Consider the following 12,842-nt stretch of genomic DNA (forward strand, 5'->3'; position numbering starts at 1 on the left):
ACACAACCAACTGATGTGCACTTTAGGACCTTGTGCAACACTATCTCATCTGGCATTTTGATAAATACTCTTATAGGGCATCGTGCAATACAACCTGGTACCTATGCACTTCTGCACTATAGCCCTTGTCACTTTAAAGGGATAGTTCACTCAAAATTGAAATTTCACTCATTATCTAGACCTGTGCATATTCTCATTTGACCAGGTCATAGTATCTCAAAGGAGGTTAAATCGAAAGCAACTGGACTTAGTTATTTGTCTGAGAAGACGTTTCACCTCTCATCCAAGAGGCTTGAACTGATGAAGCCTCTTGGATGAGAGGTGAAACGTCTTCTCAGACAAATAACTAAGTCCAGTTGCTTTCGATTTAACCTCCTTTGAGACACTCATTATCTCCTCCCCCTCATGTGGACTAAGGGCTGGGAGAAGTTTCAGAGTCCTCCGTGGCTTCTCTGAGTTACAGGGGGTCTCGGCGTAGCAGTGCATGTCCATATAACGGTTGCAAATGGATACCAACTGTCTTCATAACAAAAAGAAACACCAAAAAACATCCAAATACCTCCATGCTGCTCGTTTGTAATGTCCGTCTTATATTGAAGCCCCGACATGAGAAATTGTCCCCAAAAAAATTAAATAAGTCTATATTTCAAGCTTGTTTTGTAGCGGAAGCTTCTTGAAGCTCCTCTTCCCGGTTCGTCAAATTTGGATGAACCGGCCCTGGATGTTTTTTGGTGTGTCTTTTTGTTACGAAGACAGTTGGTATCCATTTGTAACCGTCATATGGACATGCACTGCTACGCCGAGACCCCCTGTAACTCAGAGAAGCCACGGAGGACTCTGAAACTTCTCCCAGCCCTAGTCCACATGAGGGGGAGGAGATAATTTTGGGTGAACTATCCCTTTAACCCATCATTTATGCACTTTATCTCCCAGAAACTCTAATGGTCCCCTACCTGTGGAATGTGTTTGTCAATATGTTTTACATTGTCATAGTCGTCTTGTTGTCTACATTATCATGTGTTTTGCCATTGAACTGGTTTTATGTTTATGGGACTCCGGATGGAAATTAGCACTTTTGCTACAATCCGGCACATTTACATGTTTTTATGTCCATTAACGTGCACTGTCCCATCCAAATAAACAAATAAAGTAAATAACAGAAGATCCAATTATTGTTTATTTTTATTTTTTTGTAATTAATGAATCAAACATCCTGAGTTGTGATGATTCAGGATTTCATCATGATCCAAAGTGTCTGAAATACTGTGAGAAGGAAAACATGGCCGCTGCACCGACGACACAGACAGATGAACGTGTCGTCTCCATGTGAGAGGAAGGACTGATACACACACACACACACACACACACACACACAAACACAAACACAGACCTGTCCACTGCCTCCACATCGAAGCAGAACCTCTTCTCGATGGAGTCGGTCTTCCTCCGGGTGCAGGACTTGAGCATGAAGCTGTCCTCTTCTCCCTGACAGACACACAGTCACAGAGAGAAACGACGACATCAAGACACAATGACAATGACCGAGCCGTTCTCTTCCTAAAAACTTTTTAATACATCATTTTTGTGTGTTTTATACTGTTTTTTGTGTTTGTTTTTTATGTTTTATACTGTTTTATTGCTATTTTTAATTGAATTCCACTCTGACTTGCTCTATGTGTGTAAAGTGTCTTTGAGCATTTGTAAAAGCGTTTACAAATAAAAATCATTATTTATGAACTTTAATTTTCATATGAAGAAGGACTCTCTCTCCTTCCTGTTGTGTTGAAGAGCGACCGACAGTTTCTCCAACTTCTCTCACGTCCAATCAAAACCACTCACTCTGTTTAAGTCCAATAGTCTTTGAGCAAGTTTTCACGACACTGTTAAGACTGTTTTTTTTTCCTTGAGTGACAGGTTGTTAAACCAACAGATAAAAGAATAAGTTAAAAGGCTTTCAATGAAGGACTGATAGAAACGACAGAGAGTTTAAACTTCAAACTGAAGAATAAAATCTATTTATCAACTTCCTCCAGTCTAAGAATCGCTGCTCGGGGAGGAAGAGGGAGAGTTTTTCTAAATTATTTCTGCAATTTTCTTTTCCAGTTTACTGTTCTGTGAGCATATTTCTGTTCACTCCAATGTAAATATATATAGATGTAAATAAATATATATCTGCTGTGCATATGTTGCACTGACTTGTTTGGTGAAAAATAAAATAATAAATGTTTCAGCAGCATGTGAACAATCTGAAGAATTCTCTACAGTTTGAACTATTTTAGTTTTATAGCAAAGCTAAAGATGAGAGTGCTTTTCATTCTGTTCAACACTGTGTAGTTATCTGGTTTTATGAATGAAGTGTGAGCTGTTTGATTTTGATAATGCTACATGTAGTTTTGGTTGCAGTGCTTCATGTTGCAGGATATTTGAGGTATTGTGTAGTTTGGGTGCGTCGTGGTTTTGTGAATTGTGTTCTAATAGCCTAGTTTGCAAAATTGTGTTTTAGCGATTGATAAAAAACCTTTATTAAAGGGAGAAAACCCCACTCACCATTTTCCCTCCTGACTTGGGGTCAAACAGCACCATGGTAACGCGCTTCGGCTCCCGGTGGTAGGTACAGTAGTACTTCACCCAGGTAGACACAAACGAACCTGAGGGAAGAGACAGAAGAGAAGAAAGAAAGAAAGAAAGAAAGAAAGAAAGAAAGAAAGAAAGAAAGAAAGAAAAGGAAATTAAAACCAAAAGCAGAGGATATAATACAGGAAGTGAATGAATGAAGACAGAGGAGTGATGTCAGCTGGTCAGAGGTGGGAGGAGGAGGAAGTCTGTTTCCCAGCTGGATGTGTTGCCATGGCAACCACTCAGAGCTGCTGTCACGTCTCCAGCGAATCAGACGTGACTTCATCAACTGTCGTTCGTCATGTGTGTGTGTCTATGTGTGTGTTATACCTAGATACACACATGATCATTCATGTTTCCATGGCGCTGCAGCGTCGTAAACGTGTTGCTCACTTATGTCTTCATTGTAAAACACACTCACACACTACAAAAACTCAAAATCTTACCAAGAATATTTGTCTTATTTCTAGTCAAAATGTCATTTCTAGTCAAAAATAAACTCTTTCCACTTAAAACAAGACTCATCACATTAAAAAGCAGCTTGTTTTTAGACACTTTTTACTTCTTTCAAGCAGATTTTCACTTGGAATAAGTAGAAAAATCTGATAGTGGAGCAAGTTTTTCTTTCTTATTACAAGCACAAAAAACCTGCTTTCACTGGCAATGAAAATGATCTAAAAACAAGTCAATTTTTAGTTGATGAGTCTTATTTTAAGTGGAAAGAGTTTAGTTTTGACTAGAAATGAGACATTCTGACAAGAAATATGACAAATATTCTTGGAAAGATTTTGAGTTTTTGCAGTGCATACGGAAGTGTATTGCATTCACATGAGTTATTTATTTTTTGGGGTTGTTTTTCGGGGTAATTATTTCTGTATTTCTGACTAATATTTTTCAGTTTTTCGGGGTAATATTTTTTCTGACTTAACGAGATATCAAAATCCCATTAGAAGCTCCTCCACCTGCAAGTATCGTTTAACCGCTGCGGTCAAACCTCCACTTCATCACGGATCTATTACATCTTAGATCCATGGATCTGCTCCACAAAAAATACAGTGGAGCTTTCACCGACATTATCGATTTTCAAAGGAAAACCCGACTCATTTTTCTTATTGTCACTGTGTTCCCAGTAAATTCAGATTTATATTGAAAGGAAACGACCTGTTATTACAGAACTCCTCCTCAGACTCAGAGAGAATCACTCAGAACAGTCTGATGCAGCACCTTTATTTTGAAATCAGTCCTTACTACAGTTACCTGCAGGTGGGATTTTGAAATCTCAACAGCTAAGTCAGAAAAAAATTACCCCGAAAAACAGAAAATGATTCAAGTGAATGCAATAGAAACACACACACACACACAGACACACACTGCTACAGCTACGTACGTTTCTCCTGCACGAACAGGTATCCCTCCATGGTGTGCTGACTGACGCTCTTGTGGTCGTGAGGATTCTCCTTCATCTTCCTCATCAGACTCTCCACCTCCGACCTCGTGCTCTCAAAGCGGTTCCTCGTCTGTCAGGAGGAAACACACACACACACACACACACTTAGGTTTCATAATTCCTTAAATTTCTAATTATCTAAAAGTTTTTTTTTATTGTAGTTTGTTTATTCGATCTTGTGCATGAATTATTTGCAGTTGAGCATCAATCACAACCAGTCAACCTTCCATCAAACCATCATTAGTTCAACTAGTTCATACATAGATCTAAAAGCTGCAGGCTGAAGCTACCTATAAACACCTACTACCCTTTAATTCATTGTTTCAGTAAAACCATCAGAGCTCTTCATGGTTTCAGAGTCATAGAAAGAAACAAGTATCCGATAATTAACAAATGAAGCTAAAAAATAAAATAAATAAATACATAATTAAACAGTATTACAGTTGTAATCAAAACCCAATGAATCAATCCCGTTTATAGCTTTCTATCATATCTATTTTTAAATTGTGTGATGTTTTTGCTTTGTTTGAGATCCTCTGGCAGCCACAGATATTCACATGCTTTTTAATGTCGTATTTATTCTTGGTTAAGTTTCCCTCTTAGCTCAGATCTCCCCTAAAAGCTCTCGACCGGAGGAATCCTGTGTTTCTGAACTGAACTCCTTTCAGCTGCTTCACATCTGCAGTGTTATTATTGTGTTTTCTCCACTGGCCGACTGACCTCAGATCTGTGTGGCCACTGACTGAACCTTCAGCAGCAGCAGCAGCTTCCCCTCAGCGGAGCGAAGCCGCTCCAAACTAAACCGACTCCACACACCATTAACACTCGTTACTCTACATACATATGAATAAAAACTTCATCTAGAGGGAATAAAACATCTGGTTTGATCATCTGTATACTCTGTGTGTGTCCTTACGTTCTGGATGCTGATGGTGAGATCGGTCTTGAAGTGGTTGAAGTCCTTGGCCAGCTCGTAGCCGTGGTGATAGTAGGTGAAGAGGCCTTGGAGGAAGGCCAAGAGCTGAGGGAGAGGAAACAGCAAAACGGTGAAGAGGAGGAAGAAGAAAGGAAATCTAAATGTAAAGGAAGAGGTTGAAAACGCTGCAGGAGGAAGAGAGATGAAGAACAAGAGGTTGAAGGTGGAGTGGAGGAGAAGAAGTGGACTCTGCAGCTTCAGTACAGATATGCATACTGCACATATGATGCTGCAGACCTTTATCCAAATGTTGATTCATTCATTCATTCATTCATTTTTTCATCCACACTTTGATTCTACAAATATTTTGGAAGACGAGTGTTGAACCTCTGGGTTTTATTATCATGTATTTATTATGTATTTATAACCTGATATTGACCGAATGTTTTGCTCTTATGTTGTTTATTCATCTCATATCTTCTGCTCTGCCTTTATAGATTATAGATTATAGATTAGATATAGGGATCAGATATCTGGGCTGTTTGTGTAGATTTTCTTGTCTGTATATTCATATCTGAGTTATGATGTCCTTCATCTGGAAGTCCCTTTGGACCCTTTGTCACTCCAGTGGCCACAAATTTAGGAGTAAAAATGGATAGTGATTTTAAACTAGATACTCAGATCAATTCTGTAGTAAAAGCAGGGTTTTAATCAACTAAGAATGCTTTCAAAGGTCAAACCGTTTTTATCATTTTTAGACTTTGAGAAAGTTGTTCACGCTTTTATTACCTCAAGACTGGACTATTGTAATGGTTTATATCTGGGTGTTAGTCAGTCCTCACTCTCCCGCCTACAGCTGGTCCAGAATGCTGCAGCCAGACTTTTGACTGGTACACGTAAATTTGACCATATAACCCCAGTCCTTGCATCGCTGCACTGGCTCCCAGTTCATTTTAGAGTTGATTTTAAGATTTTAACGTTTGTTTTTAAAGCTCTAAATGGGCTCGCCCCTTTTTATCTGACTGACCTTTTAAAGCCCTATGTCCCCTCTCGGTCCCTCAGGTCCACAAACCAACTGCTCCTGGAGGTCCCTCAGACCAGACTCAGGGGTAGAGGGGACCGTGCGTTTTCTGTTGCTGGCCCCAAACTTTGGAACTCCCTCCCCCCTCACGTGAAACAAGCCCCTAGCCTAGCTGTTTTTAAAACACGTCTTAAAACGCACTTTTACTCCCTGGCTTTTAACACAGTCTGAAATCCTAATATTTTAGCAACTATGGTCTTATTATTTATTGGTTTTGCTGTTTTTATCTGTTGTGCTTTTTTACTGAATGTTGATTTTGTTCACTGTTTTCTGTGTAAAGCAATTTGGTCAACTTGGTTGTTTTTAAATGTGCTCTAAAAATAAATTGGATTGGATTGGATTGGATTGGATCTGTTTTGAGAATCAAAACAATTGCCTGACGTCTTTTTTAAAGGCTCGTACTTTTATGTATGAGTACAGTATGGTATGAGAATATGTTTTGCATCTGACATGTTGTCACAATTGTTTGGTTGCATATTTATTTACTTTTTGTACAATCATTGTGCTTAACATGCTGAACTTTACACGGCTTCTCCTCAGCAACAAACCGTTTGCCTGAAGAAGGTCGCAGCACGGAAACGTTGCGACCATTAAATCGTTTTTTGTGCAAGTATCACAGTGTGTGTGTGTGTGTGATAAAAAAAAAATTGATCCGGCTATGAAATACAATGTTAAATATCTTCAAGCAGAAAAAGCCAAACAGAGACAGTGAGTGTGAGTTTCTTTCTTTGTTTCTTTCTTCCCTACAGAGTTACATAAAGTGGGTTTATGTGGCGTGTGTGTGTGTGTGTGTGTGTGTGTGTGTGTGTGTGTGTGTGCAACAAATTGTCTTTATTTCCGCTGCAGCTTCCACCGAGGAGCCCTGGAGCAAGGCACCAGCACCACATCCTCCACATCCTCCACACCGCTGCTCGCTGTTTGCTGTTTGCCAACAACACAAGAATGAAGACTGAAAAACGCAGCTGCTGTGTGTGTGTGTGTGTGTGTGTGTGTGTGTGTGTGTGTGTGGACATGTCGAAGTGAGAGAATGGGACACAGACGCTGACGCTGCAGAACAACAACACGTGCGCTCTGCTGAGAAAAACCTGAGGGAGAAGAAGCTGAATAATAGAAAGCAGCGGAGCGTCGTCTTACTGGGGGTGGGAGAAAAAACCGATTCACATAAATATCCTGATATCTTTTTGGACGATTTTTAAATCGATTTTTTTTTTTGTTGTTGAATTTTTTTAAATATTGTGCCATGTGCATTTGTTCGCCTTTTTTACATCCAGAGAGTCCAGGTTTTAAAAAGGGTTTAAGTTCACTTTATAATGGAGTATGTTCATTTATAGGCTCCTACAGTATTTGTGTGCAGATAAATGTTAAAAATGCTAAAGACTAAAAATCATTGAGAGAATCGACAATATCGTAGAATCGCAATTTAAATCGAATCGCCATCAAAAAAAAATCGTAGAAGAATGGAATCGGGAGAAAAGCGTATCGTCCCTTAGCCCTACGTCTTACCGGCTCCACGAAGTCGAACATCTTCCTCTCCTGCACCTCCTGCACCTTGAAGACGTACTCCAGAGAAACCTCGTAGAAATGCTGCCGCACGTTGTCCACCTGGTTGTCGGCCTGAGACGGGACGGAGGAGGAGGAGGAGGAGGAGGAGGAGGAGGAGGAGGAGGAGACGAAGGACAGACAGATTTAGTTGAGTTTATTTATTTGCACCAATACAGAATAACAAGAATAGGACACATTAAAATACATGGTAACACTTTACTTGAATGGGTATTCATAAGATTGACATAACACTGTCATAACCATGACATAACAGCTGTCATAAACATTATGACAGCTGTCGTTAAGTGTCATTCGGTAAGTTATGTCACTTTTAATGCAAAGTTGACATTGTTTGAGATGTTTTTGTTATGAGAACTTGACCTCTTTTTTTTTTATAGATAATTATCTTTGAGTTCAGAGACACATAATTGACCTCTGGCTAAGCCCCGCCCCCTCCACTCACTGGGACAAACAGTCAACATTCGGTGACAGTTGCTATGGCAGCTGTCACAGTAGGAGACATTTCACAGGAGACAACTGATGATTTTTGGAGCCAGAAAGATTAAATATCATCTGAAGTCACCAAAACTTCACTTAGCTTTACTGCTATGGCTGCCATTTGCCGTGAAACACCGATAGCGACGGGCTAACTTCTGTTAGCCTGTCTATGGAGTTTTGCATTATACGTTAGCATTAAGCTAGCGGACTTTATGCTTAGTTGTGATACTGGCTAACATCTAAACATCTCTGACAATATGTTGCCTCAAATACGTTGTTGACTTAACTTAGAACAGATGTAGACATCCTTGTTAAGTTTATCCACGTTTAGTTGGTGTTGTGGTCTACTGCATAACTTTATCCAGAGCAGACACTTGAGATGTCGCTTGGGAAAGGGTTAAAAAAATCCCCCCCGTGGCCCCCAGCCTCTCAGGATACCTAGTGTCAGAGTTGCATGTACCCCATGAACACCGTTTGACCATTTTAAACTTAAAATGTCAAGAAAAAACATATAAAGACGAATGAAAACTGACTAACTGCAATGCATTTCAATGGACGTGGAAGCAGAGAATGTCCGAGTGTATGGGCTAGCTATGCGCACTGTGATTGGCTCATCGTGTTTGGGGGCGTGGCTTAGCCATAGGTCTGCTATGACAGTTTAAATTGTCTTTATGTCAAGTTGTCAGAACAAAAACATCTCAAACAATGTCAACTTTGCATCAAAAGTGACATAACTTACTGAATGACACTTAACGACAGCTGTCAGAAGTATTCATTGATGGTTATGACAGTGTTATGTCAATCTTATGAATACCTATTCAAGTAAAGTGTTAGGTGCAAGCCGAGACAAGAGACCCAAAGGTCCTATTAAGGCCTCAGCTCAACAATATGTATACCCATGTATACACATACATACACAGACACACACACATGCATACATACTAGACAGTGAGAGTAGAAACACTACTCATCTTAAAAATAATATACTAAAAAAATCACAATGCTAACAATAATATTAATTAACGAGACAACTTAAATCAAATCACTCCAATATTAACATACACTCACTTAGTCGAACATTCTTAAGTCTACATAAAAACATTTTTTAAGTCTACACACTGCAAAAACTCAACATCTTTCCAAGAATATTTGTCTTATTTCTTGTCAAAATGTCTCATTTCTAGTCAAAACTAATCTCTTTCACCTTAAAATAAGACTCATCACCTTAAAATGAACTTGTTTTTAGATCATTTTCACTTGTTTCAAACTAATTTTCACTTGAAATAAGTAGAAAAATCTGCCAGTGAAAGCAAGTTTTTTGTGCTTGTAATAAGAAAGAAAAACTTGCTCCACTATCAGATTTTTCTACTTATTTCAAGTGAAAATCTGCTTGAAAGAAGTAAAAAGTGTCTAAAAACAAGCTGCTTTTTAATGTGATGAGTCTTATTTTAAATATAATGAGATTTGTTTTGACTAGAAATGACATTTTGACTAAAAATAAGACAAATATTCTTGGTAAGATATTTGATTTTTTGCAGTGCATATGTGACCAATCAGAAGGGAGGACAGAGGACAGATGTGGAGTCTTACTTCATGCAGATGTGACTCCTTCTTCCTGGCCGAGAGGCTGAGATGTTTCTCCAGCACCGCACAATACTTCTCTGTCTCCTTGTCATATTTCTTCTTTGCTTCCTGTAGAAGAGAAAAAAAAAAAACATAATGAAAGTGACAGTTACAGTTTGACTCCTGTGGGATTCCTTCTCTAATGTTTAATAAACTTTAAAGGGATAGTTCAACATTTTGGCAAATTGGCCCATTGCCATAATCCCTATAGTCGTAGCAGTAGGTTCGTTACCTTTAATTGTCGGTGCAAGCTGTTTTTAGAACGGCGGAGCAGAGCCGTGAGCTGCTCAGAGCTACGCTACGGAGGCTCATTATGGGATTTCTTTGGTTTCCCTCATCAAATACACAATCCAACAACTCCACAACGCTCTGGTGGACAAGTTGTGAGCTGCACATTCACCACGCTATGAGATAATAACACAACGTTACCACACAGAGTTGTTTTAGAGGGAAATTCATGCAAAACCACTGATGCACGTTGCCTTCAGGGACAGTTTTTCATCAACAGTCTCTGTATTTCCCTCTAAAACAACTCTGTGTGGTAACGTTGTGTTATTATCTCATAGCGTGGTGAATGTGCAGCTCACAACTTGTCCACCAGAGCGTTGTGGAGTTGTTGGATTGTGTATTTGATGAGTTTGATGAGGGAAACCAAGAAATCCCATAATGAGTCTCCGTAGTGTAGCTCTGAGCAGCTCACGGCTCTGCTCCACCGTTCTAAAAACAGCTTGCACCGACAATTAAAGGTAATGAACCTACTGCTATAATGACTATAGGGGTTATGGCAATGGGCCAATTTGACAAAATGTTCAACTATCCCCCCAAAAAAACATCTAATCTGATTAATTCATCTTAAAAGGACTAATTAGATCAGCATCAAACATCTGTAATCGACTACCAGAGCTCTGAAAACAGCAGAGCGAGGTAGAAACCTACAGTAGATCCTCTTTTTAGCTTTCACATGATATTTTCCGTTTGTGCGGAGCGACGCTGCAGCTCTGGGGGGAAAACAGCTGCTGCTACAACAACAGGCTGCTTCATCCGAGCCGAGGTCAGCGACAGGAGAGAGGAGGACAGATGGATGGATGGATGAGAAACCAGGGACAGATACTGTACAGCCAGAGAAAGAAAAAAAGAAAAAGAAAAACCAACAACAGAAAGAAACTGAAAAGCGTCCAATAAGAGGAGAGAGAGAACAAAGGAAGCCGTTGTTGTTACTTTCTGCTCCGAAACACGTTTTTATTTATTGGCTGCTGCTCGGCGATTATTATCAGTCACGTTCGGATCATTAAAGTCTAATCTAATCCAAACCGACGGAAGGAAGAGATGGGAGCGGACTGATACAAAGAGTACAAAGAGACGGAGAGAAGTGAAGAGCTATCACACAGAGAGAGGGAGGGAGGGGCAGATCTGAGGCCCTGGGGTGATATCAACCACACATCTGCCCCGCTGCACTGCAAAAAACTCAATATCTTACCAAGAATATTTGTCTTATTTCTTGTCAAAATGTCTCATTTCTAGTCAAAACAAATCTCTTTCTACTTAAAATAAGACTCATCACATTAAAAGCAGCTTGTTTTTAGACACTTTTTACTTCTTTCAAGCAGATTTTCACTAGAAATAATGTGATAATGGGGCAAGTTTTTCTTTCTTATTACAAGCACAAAAACTTGCTTTCACTGGCAGATTTTTCTACTTATTTCAAGTGAAAATTTGTTTGAAACAAGTGAAAATGATCTAAAAACAAGTTAATTTTTAGGTGATGAGTCTTATTTTAAGTGGAAAGAGATTAGTTCTGACTAGAAATTAGACATTTTGACAAGAAATAAGACAAATATTCTTGGAAAGATTTGGGGTTTTTGCTCGCTTTGTTTGTGCTCTCTCCTCTCCATGTTGTTGGACTTCTCTCTTTATCCAGAAACTCAACAAGTGGTGAAACCGACCGGATTCACTGGCACTTTATGATGATGAAAATAGTTTGTAATTCCACTTTTTAAACATAAATAAATCACTGTTTCAGCCCATAATATAATATAATATAATATAATATGTGTTTAGGAAAAGTCAAGTCTTCACGCTTTACTTGAAACATCTGTTTGTCTACTGACATTTCATTTACGATCCGGATTTTTACAGATGCTGGAATAAGTGATATGATTAAATTCCTGACGACTGAATAAACGTCTGCAGAGCAGAAACCTGCTGGGTGACCAACGATCCGTCGTGTTTCTAATTTAACTTCCACCGATCTGTTCTCCCCGTCTGGTGATTCCCCCGCTCTCATTGGGAAGATATTTGTGGAGGAAATAAAATTCCCAGATCCGTAAAAAAGAAAAAAGAAAGAGAAAAAAAAGGAGGAAATAATGTGTCATCAGTCTGCACTCAGACTAAACTCATGATGTCATTTTAAATAACAGATATCACCATGAAACTTCCCAAGTTTATCACTCACATTAAGACAAATATTTTTTGTTATTACAAGTTTTATCAAATTTGATGTTTAAATATGTAAATGAGGTAATATCTAATTAAATATGCGCTAATTTGCATACATTTCCAGAGCAGAAATCTGAACAATGGATAAAGCTACTTTCAAAATTCTTGTTTTATTTTGTTGACATATTAGAGTCAGAAGTTTTTACAGAGGAGGATTGTGGATATCTCTTTTTATCACTCTGTAAATGAGAAAATACTGTCACCAGCCCTAAAAAAAAAAAAAAAAATCCAGTTTCGCCCTGTTTTTAGGAATAAAATGTTGTCTAAATGAGGCTGTGAATGATATATCAACAATCCCCTCTGTAAAAACCTTCAGAATATAGAAAGGGATCAAAGTGGAAGGTTTGGTGTCTGGAAGTGCTGCTGAAGTGGAGATTTCTAGAGAGGAGTCTGAGTCTGAAAAACTCTTTCTGAGAAAACGGCCTTTAAAGACTTGGACTGTAAAATTACATAGATTGTTAATGTAAATCCTACTTTTATGATTGGTTAAGGATACGAAGGAGATGACAATTTTTGGAGCCACATCACTGTTCAGGAGAGAGAGAGCTTTACAACGACACCTGACATGACATGGGTCAGACTTTAACTTTTGGTGAATTGAGGACAAATCTACCGACAGAAGA

At 38.9% G+C, this 12,842-nt stretch overlaps 1 protein-coding gene across 2 annotated transcripts in view; it reads right to left on the minus strand.

Moving 5' to 3' along the window:
• LOC146973992 (rho GTPase-activating protein 26-like) overlaps window positions 1-12,842 on the minus strand; it is a 161,377-nt gene that overhangs the window by 65,368 nt on the left and 83,167 nt on the right. For both annotated transcript variants that reach the window (XM_085796984.1, XM_085796985.1), the window contains exons 5-10: window positions 9,691-9,792; window positions 7,564-7,674; window positions 4,980-5,084; window positions 4,004-4,133; window positions 2,548-2,648; window positions 1,391-1,485 (exon numbers count right to left, since the gene is read on the minus strand). In XM_085796984.1, coding sequence (XP_085653110.1) covers window positions 1,391-1,485; window positions 2,548-2,648; window positions 4,004-4,133; window positions 4,980-5,084; window positions 7,564-7,674; window positions 9,691-9,792 — 644 coding nt within the window. The remainder of the gene's footprint in view (window positions 1-1,390; window positions 1,486-2,547; window positions 2,649-4,003; window positions 4,134-4,979; window positions 5,085-7,563; window positions 7,675-9,690; window positions 9,793-12,842) is intronic.

The sequence above is a fragment of the Trachurus japonicus genome, chromosome 14 (assembly GCF_045865225.1).
Source record: "Trachurus japonicus isolate A0001 chromosome 14, Traja_1.0".
NCBI classification, from domain to species: Eukaryota; Metazoa; Chordata; class Actinopteri; order Carangiformes; family Carangidae; genus Trachurus; species Trachurus japonicus.